Genomic DNA, 21642 nt, shown 5'->3' on the forward strand with positions numbered 1-21642 from the left:
AGGGGGCTTAGGTTCAGTTCGAGGTCTGCGGTGCCTTTGTAACGCGTCCACTGATACTAAGATACCCAAACAATTCCCTTTAAAAGCAGGATGAGCTTCTCAGAAGCCTTGAGCTCATAATGCTGTCTCAGCTGACCAAAGTCTTGAGACTATAAAAGCGCACTATCAAGCCTGACTATAAATTCTCAGGAAGTGAATAGTTAGTTTCTTTGGTTTGTGGTTTTTGGTTTTGGTTTTGTTGCCAAGCATGTGACACACATCTTTAATTACAGCACTGGGGAGGCAGAAGCAAGAAGATCTAAAGTAAGAGGTGAGCTTGGGATAAACTGCAAGACCCTGTCTCAGAAACAAGAGGGGGGGAGGGGTAGGTGGGGCCCGGGGAGGGGGGGGTTCATCAAATGTAGTAGTAATTCCTAAAACCCAGTACTAAGGAGACAGAGAGGAGGTCTGAGAGTTTGAGCACCCACCCCCACTCTAGAGCAAGACCCTTTCTCAAAACAACAGGATGACAATGCCAATACCTTGGTAGAGTGCCAGCCTAGCATTTACAAGGCTCTGTGGTTTCAATCCCCAGGCTCTATTTAATAATGATGATAATAAATAATAATAATAATAATAATAGGAAGAAGAAGAAGAAGAAGAAGAAGAAGAAGAAGAAGAAGAAGAAGAAGAAGAAGAAGAAGAAGAAGAAGGAGAAGAAGAAGCCGATCTTGGTGTTCAAATCAAGACCCAAAATATGAATAGCCTAGCCATTAGCTTGATTTACAACACAAATTTATCTATAAGTGAATCATCAGATAAAAGTGTTTTAAAACCATTTACAGTGTTTCCACAGAACTAGCTTCTTTGTGACCACCTTTGTTTCCGTTTGTTATTCTGAGATGGGGGTCTTACTCACTAAGCCAGCCTGGCCTGGAACTCACTGTGAACCTCAGAGTTCTAAGTGCTACTATTTTACAGGCATAAGCCCAAATCCCAACTTCAACTGATTTCCTAAGCATTAACTCACATCTCATTGTCCAGGGCCCCAAGTTTCACCATTTTGTGCTAAAGAGCAACTTAAAGGCATAAGGTTATTGAGTAATTCAAATGGTGATTTCTGTAACCTTCCCCCCCCCCCCCAATCTGAGTGCAATCCTTATTCTGAGAATCTCTTGTCTTAATGTTGTATAAACTCTGCTCCCCAGTTGCCCCCTGATGTCAATAAAGCAGCTTACAGCCAATTACTGAGCAGGGGAGAGAACAGAGCTGGACTTCTGGCCAGCCAGGGAAGAAGGAGTCAGTGGAGAAAGCCGGGGATTCAGCCATGGGCAGAGGGTCCAGGAAAAGATGGACCTCTTTCTCTCCTGAAGCAGAGAAAATACAAAGTGGACTTTGGCAAAGAAGGAGTCAGACTAGCATAGAGGGTTAAGAATAGAGTAATAACTGCTCAGTTCTTGTGCTGTGAAGCTTATTATTAAGCAAATATAAGAGTCTCAATTATTTGTGTGATAGCTGGGTTAAAAGAGAAACTGAGAGGCCGGGCGTGGTGATGCATACCTTTAGTCCCAGCACTCGAGAGGCAGAGGCAGGCGGATCGTTATGAGTTCGAGGCCAGCCTGATCTACAAAGTGAGTCCAGGACAGTCAAGGCTACACAGAGAAACCCTGTCTCGAAAAACCAAAAAAAAAAAAAAAAAAGAGAGAGAGAGAGAGAAACTGAGAAACAAACACTATACAAGACTAATATTAACATTTCACGGTGGTAGTCTTGAATCCCAGCACTCAGGAGGCAGAGGCGGGTGGATCTCTGTGAGTTCAAGGCCAGCCTTGTCTACAGAGTGAGCTCCAGGACAGTTAAGGCTACACAGAGAAGCCCTGTCTGGGGGGGCGGGGGGAGGGGGGGAGGGGGTTGGGGGGGACGAGGGTTGGCAGAGAATAACATTAACAGCAGCTTTCCCAGTTGAACCCCTACACTTCCCTGCATAGATGTTAATTGTTGGGTGATTATGCAATAAAGTCTAAACACCAAGATTATGAATGGTACCCAGGCCTGCCTCTCCCTACCCTCTTGCCCCTCTTTTCATTTTACACTCATTGAACAGAATTAGGAGTGAATCAATCTTAAGTCCTCACTCTCCACAAGGACTATTCGATGATATTTCTCCAGTAATGTATCTCATTATCCTTCTTTTTAGGTTGAGAATGGATCTTAATACACTGCCTGTCGGAAATAATATAGTGTTGGTCAAGTTGAAGCCTGGAGAATGTGAACCAGTGAAGAGCCACCATCCTAAGCTTTTAGCAGTACTGAAGGGCACTCCTCACACTGAATAATCCTCTGCATTCTTCTCTCAAGTCAGACCAATGAAATGTAACAGGAATGCATGGGACAAGATCCAAGGTGAGGTTTCCAGATTCCTTGCTAAATCCATCCTCGCCTTCTTGGGAAGTCTTCCCAAACAAGCCACGAGGTGTCTGACCTTGAGTAGTTGTGAAGTATAGCACACCACCGACACCCTCGTTCTGCATCAGCACCCTGGGGGAGCCCAGAGCTCCCCTTCTCAGCCGAGCCTACCCCAACACCCATGGATCTCTGGGTCAAGTCCCTAAACCTGGGGTTGGTTTTTCACACAGCAAAGGTTGATCCACCATCCAAACCTACTGACTGAGACCAAGCAACCGCTTTCCACCATCACGAAAGCCGGCTGGACTTCAAGCTGTTTCCGTCCGCATTTCATTAAGCTACCGTTTGCCGCTGACGTATGGCATCCTAAAGTCCCTGCTGAAGAGATATTGGAACTCTAGATTCCTATTTATAATTCCTAATAAATTCAAGTCCTATACCTACCTCATTTTCAAAGCACAATCTACTACCTCTCTACCCTCCAAGGAGTTTCTGTTCTTCCTCCTAGGAACTAACTCGCAGTACTTCGCCAGTTGGCCTATCTCACCATTGTGCCTTTAGCGCACCTGACTGCAGGGTTTGTCTGCAGGGTTTGTTTTCCTTTTGAATGCTATGGTGAGGCTGACTCAGCCCCACATTTCAGCTCATTTCCCCAGTACAGGTGTCCTTTTCTTGAGGATGCTGCCTTGAGGCTACCCTCGAGGGGAGAAATCGTGATTTATCATTACACGATTGGCTTCCTTAAGGGAAGTCACCCGGAACTACCTTTGTCTCTTAAAATAGCACCTTTTTAACTGCTGCACAGAATTCGAGATTGAAGCGGGCAGGCGTGGTGGCACATGCCTTTAATCCCAGCACTCAGGACGCAGAGGCAGGCGGATATGTGGATCTGTGAGTTCAACCAGAACTATTACACTGTCTCCAAAAGCCAGAGAGAGAGAGCGGGGGGGGGGGGGGATTGAATCATCATCTGTTCAATTTCAGAACTGTCAGGGAAATGCAAAAATCTTTCAGAAGAAAACTCTACACGTCAAGTGGTCTGTTTCATCTTTTCCTTGCTGGTGGACAACATACTTACGCTATATGCAAATACTCCCGGATTCTTTCTGTGCACTAAGTTAAGTACCTGCAAGCGGGCCCCCTCAGATACCAGGAGATGCTATTCTGCTTAGGATATTTTAAGCAGCATCATAAATGACTTTCAGTATTTCTGTTTTAGAAGGTGTTTGTCCCTCACTGTGTCATTCTAAAAATGAACTGAAATCTCAAGATCCTCAAAAGTGTTTTTGAGTTTCCTAGCAACACTGAAATCTCTCTGCAGGGGCATCCTTCTTTTTTTTTTTTCAAGTGGTGGAGAATATACAACAGTCAAAATTGCATAAAACAAAAGACAGATATACTTGGCCTCAGGTAGTGACTCTGTACGCTGCTAAGTGATAAATTAACTCAAAAACTACTTGAAGGTTCAAACAGTGTTTGAAAGCTAAATCAAACACCAACTTTTATAATTTTATTTAAATTGATTTTCAGGGTTTAATGAAATACATGACACAAAAATTCAAGCCACAGGTCCTTGCAGATGCCAGTTGTGAGTGCTCAGAACTGGAACATAAAAATAAACAGTGAAACCCATCCTACACGGACAATAATTGGAATAATATCTTCCAGCCTTCTGCTTGCTTTTCTTATCTCCAATTTCTATATCGCTTGGGTCTTTGGAAATTCTCTGCTGCCCAGTCTCACTGAACATCAAAGTAATGTGACTTCATCAAAGTATTTTTCAACCCTTGATGTCACCTCCTACTAAGTCCTTAGGAGATCAGATTCTATAAAGAATGGCCCATGGCACACATAGAGAAATGGGAGAGGCTCCTGCTCCAAGGGGAGGCAGTGCTCTCAAGAGATGACTTGCACTGCCCCAGCCTAAGCTAACTTGTCAATGTGGATGGTCTCAAGTAGGATGTGAAAATACTGAGAACCCACAAACCTCATCAGCACATACCGAAAGGAGATGCCCTCTCCAGATAAGCAGGGAAGGAATAGTTCTTAAGTCCAGAAAACTTATCAATTTAATTAAACTTTATTAACTCATTTAATTAAACTCTATTAATTTCTTATAAGTCAGGCAGCATTCAGAGGCCATGAATTTTTTATTTAACTCTTTCAAATCCTGTGGAGTAGAGACTATAAACGAGACCAAATTCTCTTGCACATGAAATATGGTTGATACTAAAATACGCTGTCACCTTATTAAGACTAATGTGTAGGGGATAAAGGGACACAACAGACGCACTAGTAGAAGACCCAAGACTACAGGTTTGTACCATCACACCCCATTGATGCTTCGCTGGAGAACGAACCCCTGACTTTGCACATGCTAGATAAACATTCTACCAACTCTACATTGACGAGGGCATCTTCTGACACCACACCTAAAAACACTATTTTTTTTTTAAATCAAGTTTTGTAACAAGAATTTTCTTTAACTTTTTTCTTAATCCACTTTGTTAGTGCCCAAACTCCTTTCCTTGTACGTTGGGGGAATTTATATATGTTACTAACAGAATGTCTCCCAAGCCGGATAATTTGCTAAGATTCCTAGCTCCGAGGACTGTCCAAAGCTGACTCATCATCGGGCCACCATGGCACAGAAGGCCTTAGAGGGCAGGAGAACTCCAAAATGCATTTGCACGTCCTCCATTCCCCCTCCACCATCAACACTGCTTTAACTCTCTTAAAATCAGAATCTCGGCCCTGAGACAGCCTTGCGCAATGCCAGGCCCTCTGGGCTTCCTGGTGACATTACTGAGCTATCCCTCTGAAAGCAGCTGTTCCCTACCTGAAAGACTGTGGATCTTCAGCTTGATAACTCTGGCATTTGCTTCCCACTTCCTGAAAGTCAGGGTCTGATTTGGAAAAGTGTTACGCAACATGCTTATGCGAACGGTTGGCCATCACCTGAAACTTCCCATTTATAGCATCTCATAAAAACTACATTGGCTTTTACAGTAAGCTTAAAGAAGAAGAAAAAAAAAGAGAGAGAGAGAAAGACATTCTAGCCTAATTTCAAGAAGTAAATTAAACGAAGCAACAATCTATGCATTGAAGGGATTGGTAAGGACGAGCAGAACTTTGGAGTTTAATCACAAACTTTAACCGGAACTTTAACTACACACTTGCTACTGGTGAGCACACCACACGTAAGTCAGGCCTGAGCCTGAAGAAAGCTGTTATCTGTGCTCTTTGGATCCGTTCCTTTCTGTCTCATCAACCTTCTTGCCAGGAAGTTCCTCTATGATTAGTAATGCTTAAAGTCACCAAGTCCCCGTGTCTACTGGCGGGGACAGGCGGCTGGGCTGGGCTGAACGGAGTGGTTTGGATGACACATGTAATCCAAACAATTCAGAGCTGAGGCAGGGGACCGGGAATTTGAGGTGAGCCTGGGCCACACCAGGAATTCCAAGCCATACTAAGCAAAGACCTGCCTTGAGGAAGAGGAGGGAGGGAAGCGGTGAAGCGGACAGTCTGGGAGTAATTAAATATGTTGATATAATTACTTCAATTACTTCCGTATGTGTTGCTGTGGGGGAGAAGAAACCACTCAGAGGCAAGTAGGGATTACGGGAGTGGGGCTGCGACAGTTGTTCAACTGTCACCACATCTGCTGAGGTAAGAAGGATAGTCAGATAAATTAATAACAATAAGACCCAGGACATGGGTTCTTTAGTATTTTACAAATAGCTGTAATTGAGCTCCCACCCCTACACAAAGCTTCTAAGTAGTGTTTTGGGCAGAGCACGTGGTTCAGAAGCCTGGGTGGATTGTTCTTTTTAGAAGAGAAATAAGTATCAGACTAGGAATCTGTTGTCAAATTTGGTGTACACTTACACACACAGCACACACAAAACGCTGTCATTCTGGACAACTTGCCTTTCTGGGCTCAGGTATAAATTAAAGATGTTTGAACTAAATTATCTATTTCAGAATTAAATGTATTGCAATTGTAGTTCATTGATCAACAAGAACAACAAAAAAAGACTGTCTTTGTTTGCCCTCATCCCTTCCCCATCAGCAAGCCAACAGCTTAGCAGCTCAGAATCTACCCCTCAAGAAGTGTGGTCAGAAACATTGACAACCTGAGTTACAGGAGCAACTTACGCACCGAATAGCTGGGGCTGCAAGGTCAGTTCTGACTTCAAATTTAAAGTCAGTTTATAAAATTGACCGTGGGTAATCTGTAGTCCCATGATGACTAGACGTTTTCACATTTAAGATAAAATTAATAGTAATAATGCAATCTAGATCCTGTGGTACCTTCCTAGATCTAAGCATTCAGGAGGGCTGGAGCAGGAGGATCTACCGCAAAGTATATTTGTGACTTCAAGGCCAACCTGGGCTGTGCAGTAAAGAGTTTGTACTGAAAAGTGAACAAGTAAATTATAATAATGCCTACATCACTACAGGATCAAGTAAAATAATGCACACACGACTGACTAGTGCAGGGTCTGGAGAGTTGGTCCAGTGGTTAGGAACACAGTGTTCTTCCAGAGGCTTCTAAACTCCAGGCACACGCATACTCACTCATACACACACACACACACACACACACACACACACACACACACACACACACACACTATTAAAAATTTTTAAAGGACAAGCTCCAACATAAACTGGTATTCTCTCTTCAATAAACATTAGGAAGTAGGAAATACACTGCCATCTTTTTTTTTTTTTTTTTTTTTTAGTTTTTTGAGACAGGGTTTCTCTGTGTAGCCTTGGCTGTCCTGGACTCACTTTGTAGACCAGGCTGGCCTCGAACTCACAGCGATCCGCCTGCCTCTGCCTCCCGAGTGCTGGGATTAAAGGTGTGCGCCACCACGCCCGGCTTACACTGCCATCTTAAAAGTCCATCTCAGGCAGGGATTTTAGCTTCCTCAGTAGAGTCCTTGTCTAACATGCCGGTTAGATCTCAATTGCGCCATTAACAGGACGTGGCACGGAGGAGCATACCCACCTATATGTCTTAGTAAGGGTTTCTATTGCTGAGATGAAACATCATAACCGAAAAGTAAGTTGGGGAGGAAAGGGTTTACCCTGCTTACCTTTCCCTAGCATAGCTCATCACTGAAGAAAGTCAGGATAGGAACTCAAACAGGGCAGGATCCTGGAGGCAGGAGCTGATGAAGAAGCCATGGAGGGGTGCTGCTTACTGGCTTGTTCCTGCTGGCTTGCTCAGCCTGCTTTGCTATAGAACCCAGTATTACCACCCTGGGATGGCACCACCCACAATCGTTCCACAAAGGGTTCCTCCTGCTCCCCGCATCACTAATTAAGAAAATGCCTCACAGCCAAATCTTGTGGAAGCATTTTCTCAATTGAGGTTCTTTCCTTTCGGATTAATTCTAGTTTGTGTTTCAAGTTGCCACAAGGCTAGCCACACAATATATAGTAAATAAACCAAACTCATCCCTCCCATTAGGATGTAGAGCTCTCTGGGTCTTCTATCTGTAACATTTAATAATAATGTTTTCCAAACATTGAGAACTCAAAACTTATTAAAGGAAATGACACTAAAAGGTATATACTAGGTTTTATGATCACTCAATGACCTAGGTCGACTCCAACTTAGTGACCCTCTGTGGATGCAGAGTGAGAAACATCTTACTAGAGTGATTAGGAAAGAAAGGAAACTACAATAAAACAGGAATACATCCAATAGAACATTCAGACACAAGAATGAAAGCCTCGCTTTTATCTTCCCGTTCCCACCCTCCCTTCCTCCTCCACGCTATTCCCCTCCCCTAGCCCTCGGAAGGAGGAGACCTCTTCCCCCACCATATAACCACAAGTCTATCAGTCTCATCAGGATAGCCTGTATCCCCTTCCTCTGTGCCCACAGGGCACCCCCCACCAAGGGGAAGTGACCAAGTTGGGGGGGGGGGGTGAGCGCATAACAGTCAGGAGTACTCTGAATAAATTATAATAAAAGAAAAGACCTAGGGAGCACTGTGGCAAGGGAGACAGAAAGGCTGTAAGAACTGGAGGTCTGCTTAGGAAATGCTGTCTTCTGGATAAGACACAGCTCATATAACACAGTAGTAGCCATGACCACATAGTAGTTTTGGCTACCCGCACAAGACCCACCTGCATCTGTGCAAACATATGTGTGTGCTTGTGCATACACATACCCATGAATGAATGCGTGCATACACACATATATGTGTGTACACACACACACACACCCCACTGAAATGTTAAGGGGACTAGTTGGGGGAAAAGCTGTCTATAGGAGTAAGCAAGGAGTAAGAATATAATGGGGGGGTTGAATATGTTTACAATATATTTTTTATATATATTGAATTGTCAAAATTAAATATTTTCTAAAGTTATTTTTAAAAAATGAAAAGTAAAAATCTCAGAGGAAGAAAACCTTGGACACACAGGACAAGACCCCTTAAAGACTGGAAATACACAGTTCAAGTATGGCTAGGTTTACACCGGGGTGCAACATGGCCCTGTTAGCTGTATTTCCTCTGTGACAAAGCATATGCTCACTTAGAATAAGAGACGGTAAAGCAACGTTTGACGCCTCCCTAGAACTGTGCCTTCTCATTTCTATCTCCCAAAGCCCACAGCAACACCTGGCCCCAAAATAAGCTTTATTTCCCTCAAACTTCCTTGGGAAGTGAGAAGGCTTGTAACAAATAGTTAAAGTAGAATTTAGAAGCCAGGAATAAGGGAAATGTAAAGAATCAGGGAAAGGCAGGCAAGGAGCATCCAGATAGAACCAACTCCGAACTGGTCTGGGACCCTCCCTCCCCTACACCCCAACTCTGGTCCTTTCCTATCTGAGTAATGTCTTATCTTCTCTAATACAAAGCTGCTACCTTCAAATGTCTCAGACGAATCAAATGCAAATAGGTCATTTTGCATTGTGTGTAAAAGTAGACCGGTTGCCATAGTGAATATTTTCATCACCTTCATAGAATGCTACATACCACTTCATTTTAAAAAATCCTTTGCCTCCTTGCTCATAAAAACCTCGGCTAGCTTTGCTTCGCTTTTCATTAACATAAGCCTAGAGTGAAGCTACTTGGCCAAAGCAATAAGAAAACATTCAAATGAAATACATAACAAATTAATCACACTAATATTAAAATCAGTAAAGAGTGTTTCACCTTATTAAAAAAAAAAAAAACATCAGTCCTACAGAAAAGGTCACTTACATCCTGTGATTCATGTGCCTAAACCAGATGCTTTAGTTATGAAGGAAAAGCCTTCCTAATGTCCAAAAATGGATTCAAACTCCTCCCTATCCATTACCAGGACCACTGTATCCAGATTATTTGGAACCCCTCCACAACTCATTTCTTTCCCCCATGAGCAAGTTTAAAACAATAATTTTTGTGCTTACATTTTTTTTCCATCTTCTCTGCAAATTCTGCAATGTTCATAATTATCAAATAAGGGGTGCTGACGTGATTTTATATACATGCTACAATTGCTCTAACGATTAAAAGAAACTAAATAAGAAACCAGAGACTCTAGCTCACTGCCAACACAAAATACTATGTGGCAGTATAATTATGTGAAAGAGATAATTATGTGAAAGGTAAAACCGCACAAGAATAATAAAAAGCCATACTCTGTTAGTTTTGAGGACACACTGCTTTTGTCCCAGGGCTGACTATAGCGGAAGTATTGCTTTGTACTCTAGATCTATGCTGGCCAATAACTGCCAACCACCAGACAAGTGGCTAGTGCGAGCTGAAATGGGCTACTTAATAAATAGAAATACTAGCCAAATTTCTAAGACTACATACAAAATAAACATCTAATCTCAACTAATACATTTACTGTCATCACATAAGGAATTTGTTGTATGTAAACCAGGTTAAATAAAAGTTGCTCAATTAACTTCAGCTTTTCTTTCCAGATATGTCTGGAAGAGACTTTCTACTGGCACATGTAGGCAGCACTGACATTTCTGTTGCACAGCACTGTCTGACATCATGGGCACCATCTACCGCAAGGTGGCTTTAATTTGTAACTCTGAATGATGGATGTCCTTCTTACCACAGGGCTATTAATGGGCCAGATTCAAACAAAATAGCTTTCAAAAACAAGAAACCCATTCCTGCAGTCACAGAACTCCAGAAGCTGTGACTGCGGGGCTGCAGGAAGATCAATTCCAGCGAGGTCTAGCACTGAGACTGCATCAAAGAAGCGAAATAAAAGCAGGCAGGTACATCCAACTTTCCTAACTCAGACCCAATTCATTCTAGGTTGGCTTTACCTGGTCACATTTGCAAGAAGCAAGCTGGAGCCTTCACACTTCTTAACTGCAAGACTAGCTTTGGTTCAGTCCAACGTGAAAAAGAGCTATGTCTAGTTCACTTGAAAAAAAATGTTTTGAGTTCAAAACATTCCTTATTCATATGTCTGAAGACATTGGTGACATTCATCAATTTAAGCGAAGATATGACTTACTTTATTTGGCTCACTGCTTCTGGATATCCCTTAGGAGTCCTTGAACAGACGTCCATCTGTGCAAAGCATTGGTTCTATTGGAAAGCTCTTAGGGAAAAGCACATCTGTGTCTTCAGATAATGCAAAGCATCCAGAAGTCTCCTTCCTTCTTGTGATCAAAACCTCCTTCATGTCACGGAAACTGACTTGTTTCCAACAAACTTTGGATTTCCTCAGTATGTACTTGTTGGTTCATTTAACTGTGCCAGGCTGAATCCTGATACTAATCTCATGTAGTACACCCCGAAAACAAGCCACGGTGGTTTTCCCCCATCTTTTCCTACCTCCTTCCTACAACAGAGCAAGAAACATTCCAAGCACCCTGTCCATCACAATCAAGTGCAAACCCCGCAGTCTCCTCCAGTTGAGACGGTTAAGGCTTACATTCCAAACTAGCTCATCCCTTATTCCAAATCAGAATGGGCAAGATAAGGAAAGGAGAGACCAGCTCCAGAGAGACAAATGGGAAAGCACTGGAGATACAGTGTTATCTTCTTAGCCTCAAACAGTAACTTCTTCATAGGCTGGTACTAAATGAAAAATCTGTTTAACTTCATCCTCCCTTAGCCAGGAGTCAGTAATGATCTGGGAAAAGTGAATCTGCGAAAAATATGAATAGAGGAGTCCCCAAAGAACCATGAAGCAGATTCCAGTTTTCTGAAGGAATCATATCACCGTGCCAAGGGAACCACCCACACTCCTCACATTCCTCCATCTGTAATTTCAGACCAATTTAGAAATTAAGGAGAAAAGAAAGGTGAGTTGGAAAGGTCGCTCCTCTTTAGTCTCTAGTCTCTAGGAAACAATGGCTGCAGAGCCATGCATGGTAGGATTCCTGTAACCCCATCTTCTGGAGAGGTGAGCTCCAAGGACCCCTAGTTTTTGGTCAGACTGGGATATAAAACAGGAAAAAGAAACGATTTTTGGTATGTGTGTACGTGTGTGCACGCACACATGGAGGTCAAAGGACAATCTTGGGTCTCATTCACCGGATACCATCCACCTTGGCTTTTCTGAGGCAGTCTCTTGGTCTTGGAACTCACAAAGTAGGCTAGGCCAACAGCCAAGGAGCCACAGGGATGCCCTGTTGTAGCTTCCGCATTGCTATGATTCTAAGTACATGCACCACATCTGACTTCCTTACATGCGTTCTGGGGACCGAACTCAGGTCCTCATGCTTGCACGCCAAGCACTTTGCTGACTGTACTCCTCTCCAGCTCCAAGAAGAAAAATCTAAACGTAAAAACCAATCGTCTAACAATCACTTTAAATCAACGGTTCTCAACCTTCCCACTGCTGCGACCCTTTAATAATACAGTTCCTCATGTTGTGACGACCCCTAACCATAAAGCTACTTCGTTCCTACTTCATAACTATAATTTTGCTACAGTTATGAATCATAATGTAAATATATAGTATGTGACTCCCAGAGGGGTCGCAACCCACAGGTTGAGAACCGCTGTTTTAGTTAGCCTATTTTTGTTTATTTTCTTAAAGAGCGTAAGTCAGATGAAGACCAGGAAGCCAAGGCTCTAAGGTCACTCTACCTAGACACCACTTGTTTCCTGGCTTACTCTAATACTGATTTCAGGGTTCACATGCATGACTTGTTGACCACAGAATGAACACAGGCAGAAATCCCCAGCTTAAATATTTCCTCTAGTTACTCACAAAAGGATCAGGTCTCACCTGATGTCTTGTGTGTTTGCTGACTGGGGGTGGAAATGTGGAAACTAGTGAAGGAAAACAACAGACTGGAAACAGAACACTAAAGTTTGGGCTAGAGTGCAAACAGACTCCTTCTGTTCCTGAATACCCAGGCAACACAGAGCTGGGAAGTTGGTAAGACACAGCCCAACCTTGCCCACCTCTTCCACCACACATATGAAGGTCTTTGGCCTTCAAATGCCCTTTGCCCACTAGACCCTTCCCCAAGTGTCTTGCAGGCCTTTCTGCACATAGCCAGTCAAAGTGCACAGCTGGGGAGGGCAGATACAGACACTTATCTCAGAAAAAAAATCGCTGTGAGAAAAACAACTACAGTTAAGTGTAAAGGGTCAGGCCTGGAGCACAGGGGAAATTTCCCCTAACCAGGGCCAGCTGTAAAGATATGTTAACAGGGGGCTGGAGAGATGGCTCAAGAGGTTAAGAGCACTGCCCGCTCTTCCAAAGGTCCTGAGTTCAACTCCCAGCAACCACATGGTGGCTCACAGCCATCTATAGTGAAATCTGGTACCCTCTTCTGGTATGCAGGCATATATGAAGGTGAAACACTGTATACTTAAATAAATAAATCTTTTTAAAAAAACAAGAATATATTACCACAGTTGTTTAAAAAAAAAAAGATATGTTAACATACTGAACAGATGTTATGACCTGAATAGCTCAAGGCTGGAGGGACACACATGTCTTAGGCCAACATGTGAGCCTATGAGCGTCAAGTCAAATCCCCATACTTCTGCGTGCTGTTTTGGATGGCTAAAAAAATGAATTTAATGTCAGAAGGAATGTGCTCGGTGAGGTCTAAGTGGAGATAGCAAGGAAATGGTGTGAGGAAGGGCGAGTGAAATATGCTGGGTAAAGGCTGAGTCACTAGAAGTAGAGGCTGGAAGCTTGGGTGTTGGTAAACTGACACCGCAAACTTGGGAAATCAGCCCTTTAGGCACTCATGGGAAACCGAGCATAGCAAACCAAGGAGAAGGAAGCTGTCAGCAAGACGGGAAAGAGAACGATCATCAGGGTGGAAAATACAACAACAGTTCAAGAGAGGAAAGGCTGCTTAACAACGTTCATTTGTTTGTTTTAATTTAACAAGTATGCCTATTTTGCCTGTATGTATGTCCATGCACCATGAGCCCGCAGTGCCCTGAGAGGCTAGAAGGTATTAGCTCCTCAGAGATGATTGTGAGCCACCATATAAAGTGCTGGGAATTGGACCTGGGTCCTCTAGAAGCGCAGCCACTATTCTTAACCACCTGAGTTATCTCGGCAGCCCCAACAGAGCTATTTCTGCTGCAAGATTTAAGAGGCTGGAGGTGTGACATAGCCAGAGGTAACTGCAGTGTATACAACAGCTGTGGTTTCACAGAAGGGTGTGGAAAAAGGAATGTGACACAGAGAGAGATAATTGAGTCAGTAAATACAGGCAGCTGCTTCAAAAAAAAAAAAAAGCTGGTTAAGACAGGAAAAGAAAGCCAGGCGTGATGGCACATGCCTTTAATCCCAGCACTCGGGAGGCAGAGGCAGGTGGATCACTGTGAGTTGAATGCCAGCCTGGTCTACAAAGCGAGCCTAGGACAGGCAACATTACACAGAGAAACCCCTTGTCTCAAAAAACCAAGAAAAAAAAACCAAAAAAAAAAAAAAAAAAGACAGGAAAAGAAGAGCCAACAGTGACAAAGGAGAAATTCGGGGTTGGAAGTGTAGGCAAATTAGCTTGACACACCAGTGAGATCCATAATTACGAGATGAGATAGGATAGGGTCATCCTGAGCAGAAAGGATTCAAAAGTTCACCTGCAGGAGGAACAGTGTTCCAATAATGAGGTTTTCTGAGACTTTCAGTCTGGTAAGAGAAAGGGCGAGATCTGCTGGCTTCTTTCTGTTTTGGAATTAGGGTTAAAGGGGGCAATGTGCAAAGTCCGGTTTCTATTCTCCACCAACCGGACTCCCAGACAACCTATTAGAAGCCGGCTTTCCTCTCAACACTGCAGACAGGCGTCTTGTGGAATCCACTGGCCCCAATTTCACAACTGTTTGCTGGGCAATAAGATCTCTGGGACAACCTCCCCGCCCAGCTCTCCAGCGGGCCCTAGCGCGCCTTCTCGCTTCCATGCCCTGAGCTTGTGCTGTGTATTATTTCACAGTTGGCCTTAACCTTTCACTCGTGGTTAACATCTCTCAGCATCCATCCTCAATTCAGGAATACTGATCTCTACCTCTGTCCTGGGATCAGTCCTTTTTAAAAACCTCCCTACTGAGTGTTTTGGTTGGTTGGTTGGTTACTGGTTTTGTTACATCCCATCTTCTTAAGAGCCTGGTCAAGGTCTGGAGAGATGGCTCAGCAGGTTAAGAGCACTTGCTCTTGCAAAGGGCCTGGGGTTCTGAGAAGAGAACCTGCCCAGTGACACACAGTAACACAGTTCAAGGGTACACGAGGCATGGATGGGGTACGCATGCATAATTTACAGGCAAAAAGATGCTTTATATAAAGTGAAAATAACGAAGTCTTCAGAAAACAGATTTTTTTTTTTTTACAAGTTAGAATTCGGGCTAGTTACCTTCTCCTTGAGACTTGCACTTTTCTTTATTCTCCCCAGGGACTGTGACATCATCACATAACCAAGCCAGACTTTGCACTGCTTCTCTCCACGCGCTGCCTCACACACAAGGAACCAGACAGAAGGCTTCACCACATTGCCCAAACGGCTTCCAAAGCCCAACACTGCTGTGCAGTGCGTCCACAGGAAAGGTTCATGCTCAGAGCCAGGCAAATGTCCTGCTGCAGCTGCCAGTCTCCCTGCCTCCAGAATGACTGCGCTGCTCTCATTCGAGAACTTTCCCAACTCCACCAGCCTCTCGGCGACATGGGTGTGCAGGGCTAAGGTTGCCAACCTATAATTTTCTGCCAAGCTCTCAAGACAGACGGTCTTTACATCTTTGTCCACTAAACGTGGTCAGCAGTGACGTCATGTGGCAGTTGTTAACATAAAAAAAAAAATCCTCAGGCCCCACCTTGAGCCATCTATGACTCATGCACAATAAAGGTTTCTATTTGTTACATACTTTATATCCACTGAACTTTTCAACCCCTAAGACACATTATATGTTCCTCTTCATAGTATATCCCCACAGCCTTGTTAATACACTGTACAATTTGCAACGCCATACACTATTGTAGGGGCACAGAGCACAGAGCATAATATACACTAAGCCATAAATACTTGAATGAATGGACCTTTTGGTCTATTCATTAATGGGAAAGTTTACTTAGGGACTCGAATGAAGAAAACCGACCATCAGTCAAATGGTAACTTGAGCAGGTATGGTGCTTATGCTTATAATCCCAGCACTTGGTGGGGATGAGAGAGACAAAGATTACCATTAGTTCAAAGCCAGCTATGGCTACATGGTACATTTCAGGCTAGACCACCCTAGCAACAAAGAGAGAGAGTTCAGAAAAAAAGGAAAGAAGGAAAAATTGAGACTGGAGTGGGGCGAGAAAATGAAAGAGAGGAAGGAAAGGAGGGCTGGAAAGAAAAGGATAGACTGGCTCAGAATCCAGAGTGAGTTGCCTTGGAAATACTTTTCATGCCATTATGAACCAGTTGATGGTTACAGTGATAGCTACATAAGATCACCCAGGTTAGGAGAGAGATGGTAAAAAGGCCTATGTGCCAAACTATGGGAATACTGACACGGAAAGCAACAAAAGACAAGACAAGCAGCGAAGAACCAATGGGAAGAGCACATGGGTTAGCTTTACCTTAGCAAGCTCAGCAGAGAGGTTAGAACAGAACAATTAGATCATGCTGTGGAAGCTGACCAGATCCTAGAATCCCATAACCCCAGCATTCAGGAAGTTGACTGCCAGGACAGCCTGCCTACATGATAGTACAAGTGACCAAATGAGAGAGAGAGAGAGCCAGAGAGCGATGGGAGGAGGGGCAGGGAAGGGCGGGACATACCAGTGTCCTCTGGAATGACTTTATCAAGCCAAGTAATAGACAGTCACCTGATAGGTATTTTTCTGTGGTAAGGACAGTTTTCAAGACTGTGCTATTAACTTTGGTCAACAAGCTCAGTAACAGATCTCCTAAGCTTATTCCTCTGACCAGTGGGAATATCACATCCTTTGACCAAAGTCTTCTCAGTCCTTTCCTCAGAACACCTACTGTAGACACACATGGCAACCAAGGTATACTGAGGAATGTGGCTTGGCCGCCATCCTGTGGCTAAAGAGTTAGGGAATTGGGCTTTAAGTTTTACTCACGTTGGAAAACAAAAAAAACCAGCGGCACCCTGTTAGTCAACAAACTTTCCAAAATGCTGGTGCTAAGACCAAGCCAGCCACATTGCCCTCACAGATGGGAAGGACGCGATGAAGCCTCACCCCCAGCTGAGGAGCTTTGGCAGCTGAAGGCTTACAGGTTACAGAGGGAGAGTCAGTTAGCTTCAAGGGATTGACGCCGGTAGGCGGTCCATGATCCAAAGGATGGTTCTACATCTGTGCACATGTGGCCGTGCTCCAGTGGATGCTCCACACCCACAGACTTGTGGACAGCATGGAATGGACTTCCGGGGCAGGGAAAGGACATGACATGGCAAAGGGAAAGGGAGTCACCAGGGAGGAGTTGAAGAGAAAAAAATAGGAAGTTGATAAGATCAAAATGCATCATCCACATGTATGAAACTCTCAAAGAAATAGGTGGTTTGGGGTTTTGGTTTTTTGGTTTTTGGTTTTTTTCAGGAAGGGGGGAGGGACATGATTGTGTTTTGCTGTTGTTTTGTTTTTGAGACAAGGTCTCCCTCTGGAGCCCTGGCTGTCCTGAAACTCACTATGTAGATCAGGCTGGCCTTGAACTCAAAGGATTACAGGTGTGTGCTACTACGCCCAGCTGAGTTGTTGTTGTTGTTGTTGTTGTTTTAAAGAAAAGTAAGCCAGGCGTGGTGGCGCACTCCTTTAATCCCAGCACTTGAGAGGCAGAGGCAAGGGGATAGCTGTGAGTTCAAGGCCAGCCTGGTCAGCAGGACAGCCAAGATAATACAGAGTAACTCTGTCTTGGAAAAAAAGAAGAGGAGGAAGAGGAGGAGAAGAAGGAGAAGAAGAAGAAAAGAAATGCTGGTGCTGGTTGCACACCCACTACTTGGGAGGTTGAATCAGGAATTCAAGGCCCATCCTTGGTTAGCGGCCAGCCTGGGTCACCTGAGACACTCCCTAAAAACAAACCTACTTCAGGTTCATGGGGTTTATTCAGGCATAGTAGTTTCCAACAGTGTCCTAAGCCTGGGAAAAATCTCAGATTCCTCACAGTGACTCAAAAGCCTTCAACCAAAACCATGAAACTAAAAGGATCATCATAAAAGCCTTCAATATTTGACACATAGTCAAACCAACAGCAGGATCTTCCGAAGTGACGGGTGACCAGTGGCAGAATGGAGAATGTCAATTAGAGGTAACCGAGAGAAAAGTGGCTGTTTCAAAGGTATAATCAATCTCACAGTGACACGAGCAGAACGGACAGCAAAACTGTGACTGTTCCGCGTTAATGTACACACTCCTCCATGCCTCAGTTTCTCTACCCATACAATAGAAATGACCAAAATACACATCCTCAAGTGTTGCTTGAGAGATTAAAGGAACGGACAGTACAGCCCAAGAGTCAGGTGCAGCGGTATGTGCCTGTAAATGCAGCAAGGAGGCAGGGGACCTACAGCATGAGGGCTGCTAAGTCTGCTGTCTACACATGTGAGTTCCAGTCAAGCCTTGGATGACAGAGACCCTTAGAAAACAATACTAGCCAATTAGAAAAGCAGCACTTACAGCTGGGGATGGGATGCAGCTCAGCTGGTAGAGGAGGTCCTAATGCTAGCAGTGAAACGCAAGAAGATCAAGTGTTCAAGGTCATCCTCAGGCATAAATTGGAGGCCAGACTTGGTCGCAAGTGGGGGTGGGGGTTGTATGATTAATAACTGTTTAATCAAGGGTTTAATTTTACTACTCCAGCTTACAGCTCCTCTACTGCTAATCATATGACTTTGGACTACATAGGCAACAAATATACCTCCAGGGCCCCACCAGCATCCAGGACGTGATACAAAGCTCTTTAAAGCTTGCAAAGATGAGTCTATAGCACCGCAGTATTTAACAAGTAAAGCTTATTTTGCAAATATAAGAGTCAACTGTGTTAGCACTGACCTACACATGTTTGAACTTTTGAGCTTTGGTGTTTTGTTTGTTTTTAGGGGAATTCCTGAGTTCTTAAGCAGAAAAACTGGGGTGAAACAGTTGTCCTGTTTAGATGAAAACATTTGTCCATTAACAATCTGTTCACTACACCTTAACACACACTACATGAACTGAATGGCTAAGTATATTAAAATAGCCTTAACGAAATCCTAGCACTCAGGGAGGCAGAGGCAGGTGGATTTCTATGAGTTTGAGGTCAGCCTGGTCTACAAAGCTGAGTTCCATGACAGCCAGGGCTACAAAGAGAAACCCTGCTTCAAAAAAAAAAAGCAAAACAACAACAACAACAAAAAAAAAACAAATAAATAAAAATTTAAAAATAAAGCCTTAATGAAAAGAGTGACTACCAGAGAGGTATTTCAGAAAAACAAAGAAATATTCCATTCCTTCATCACCAAAATATAAAAATAAAAAAGGAAGGAAGATAGGAAGTCAAGTCTCCTATACAGTTCTCTCTTCCAGTTTCTGCTTTGGACATGATCTAAACAGTATTCAACTTTAGTTAGTTTCATAAAACAAAGGTGGGATGCATGCCTTACTATCGAAATTTCAGCCAAGCCTGAAAGATCTGTATCAAAAAAAAAGGTGGAGGTGGTGTGATAGCCTTAGGTCCACAGATTACACTTGTTAATAGAATGTTGATCCCATGAGTAATGCTCACAGCTGTGGCATCCAACAATGGAATTAACATTTCAGCCGGAAGTAGAGCCATCCCAACCCAGCCGCGGCCGACCCAACCTCCCTCCCAACTCCTAAGCAAAAATCATCTTTGGAGGCTACTACACTAGAGTTGAACGTATAAGAATTTTTATGACTCATTTGGTTTTTAAATTCCGCCAAATGCTTAGTATAGCAAATGAGATCAACTAGTTAAAACACACTTAGGGGGGAAAAAATCAATTTTCTAAGTGTCAAAATGTCCATGCGTCGTGGGGTCCAGGCATTTTTTTTAATGCCTTATTTCCTTCTCTCAGAAAAGACGCTCTGCACCTGAAAGATGTACTAGGCGGTTCCTAACACCACACACCTCACCACCTAAACGACAATCTTCTTAAAAAATGAATCAGCTCATTAAAAATGAGGGGTAACTCCTCCCCAACACGGATTTCAGACCCTCGGCTTTCTAATGCCCAGTCTACGGGCTGCTAGGCAGAGCTAGCCTGTTCTTTTGAGACCAAAAACCACCCAACTAGCGCGGCTTCGCGGCTTCTTTTCCTAGAGGTAGCCAGGTCGATTGACACCGACCGTCTCGGTCTTCTCTCAATAATGGCGTTTGTAATTCAGCCACCCGCTTGGACTACCCGATACCTAAAAACTCGCAGACCGGAGCCTGGAAATCAGGGAAGGCTGGCTGCACACAACACCCAGGCAGACGCGGGAAACAGACAAGGAGAGATAAAGCCAAGTGGTCCCCGGGGTAAGCTGCGCTGGAGGCGCGCCTGCACGCCGCTCCGTGAGCCACAGCCACCGCCACCGGACGATCCGGTCCCAGCTCCGCTGCCTCCCAGACACCACACGCCCCCTGCGCGGCTCCCAGGGGCAGATGCATTCACCCGGCTGGGGCGCGTGGCCCCTGCAGATCACCCCGGTGCACCGGTGCCCACACGCCACCACTACGGCAGAGCCCCCAAATTGAGCTGCCCCCTCCCCCAACTCCCCATTGTTCCCGGGAGGCCGCGGGCTGCGAGCGCAGGGGATTGCGAACAGAGGGGTGTCCCAACTCACCCGCGACCCCGCACAGGAGCACGAAGCACAGTAGGAATGCCATGGTGGCTGCCGGGCCGTAGCTTGCAGGTAAACGCTCTTAGCTGGGGACCTTGGTTTTCCACAGCCTGGTACACTCCCGACTGGCTCCCGGCGGTGGCAGCAGCGAAGGCACCTCTGCGCCCCGCCCCAGCTCGGCAGGTGAACGCGTCACTTCCGGCAGCAGCCCCGAGCCCCAAGGAAAGAGCCCACAGTGTTGGCGCCCTGGGGTTGCCATGGAAACTGGTTCCCCCTCAAGGGAACCTTCCATTTCCAGCAGTCTTGTGCCCTACACCTGCTTGCGCTGGGAGCCACCTCTCGCTCCCCCGCAAGCCTTCCTCCCTTGGTTAAATCTCTGCTTTGTGAACTGGGAACCAGCCTGCCAGTCTCACCACTAAAATTGCTGGCACTCCCTTCCCCCAGCCCCCGGGGCTGGGCACCAGGCCAGAACTGCTCCCCTTCCCTAAACCCTGAGCAAGGTTCCTACATTACACTGGCCAGAAGCCGCCGCACCCAGTGGTCAGGGATGTGGGCCTCCTGCCCAGCTGTGTGCCCTTGGGCGATCCAACAGTCCGCAAATATGTTGCCTACTTTTTGGATGGATAGGTTCCAATAAAACGCTCAGGAGAGGCTTTTCTTCCGCTCCTGTATACACTAGACCCATAAGATGCTGCTACAGATTTAACAAATAGTTGGAGCTTTTCTCCTCCCTGCGTTTATGAGTCATCCTAGCCCTGAAATTAGCCCACAAGGACAAGAGAACTTTAAAAGTGCGACGGGCTGGGGATGGTAAACGACCGACCGGGGAGTGGCTCTTGCAAATAAGGGATTTGAAGTGTCTTGGCAATCCTGCCCCGAGCTCTCCTGAGCTGCTGTCCTCAGACTTGTCCTTGCAGCTTGTTCTTGGTTGTTCTCTCTTCCCAGATAATATATTTTAACTGCAGAGCTGTTGAACTTCACAAGAGCTGTAATGAGAATGGACTGAAACTGTAGGCAAATACACAATTAAACGGC

The 21642-nt window shown here is 44.7% G+C and overlaps 1 protein-coding gene across 3 annotated transcripts in view; it reads right to left on the reverse strand.

Annotated features, from left to right (window-relative positions):
- The window catches only part of CXADR (CXADR cell adhesion molecule), a 51822-nt gene extending 31032 nt beyond the window's left edge, over window positions 1-20790 (reverse strand). For 2 of the 3 annotated variants that reach the window (XM_084801698.1, XM_084801697.1), the window contains exon 1: window positions 20611-20789. In XM_084801698.1, the coding sequence (XP_084657824.1) occupies window positions 20611-20653 (43 nt within the window). In that variant the 5' untranslated portion in view covers window positions 20654-20789. Of the gene's footprint in view, window positions 1-20610 lie in introns of all 3 variants that reach the window. The other variant, XM_084801699.1, reaches the window with a different exon arrangement.
- Window positions 20791-21642: the final 852 nt, after the last annotated feature.

Source organism: Acomys minous, assembly GCF_964271855.1.
Source record: "Acomys minous genome assembly, chromosome: 11".
NCBI classification, from domain to species: Eukaryota; Metazoa; Chordata; class Mammalia; order Rodentia; family Muridae; genus Acomys; species Acomys minous.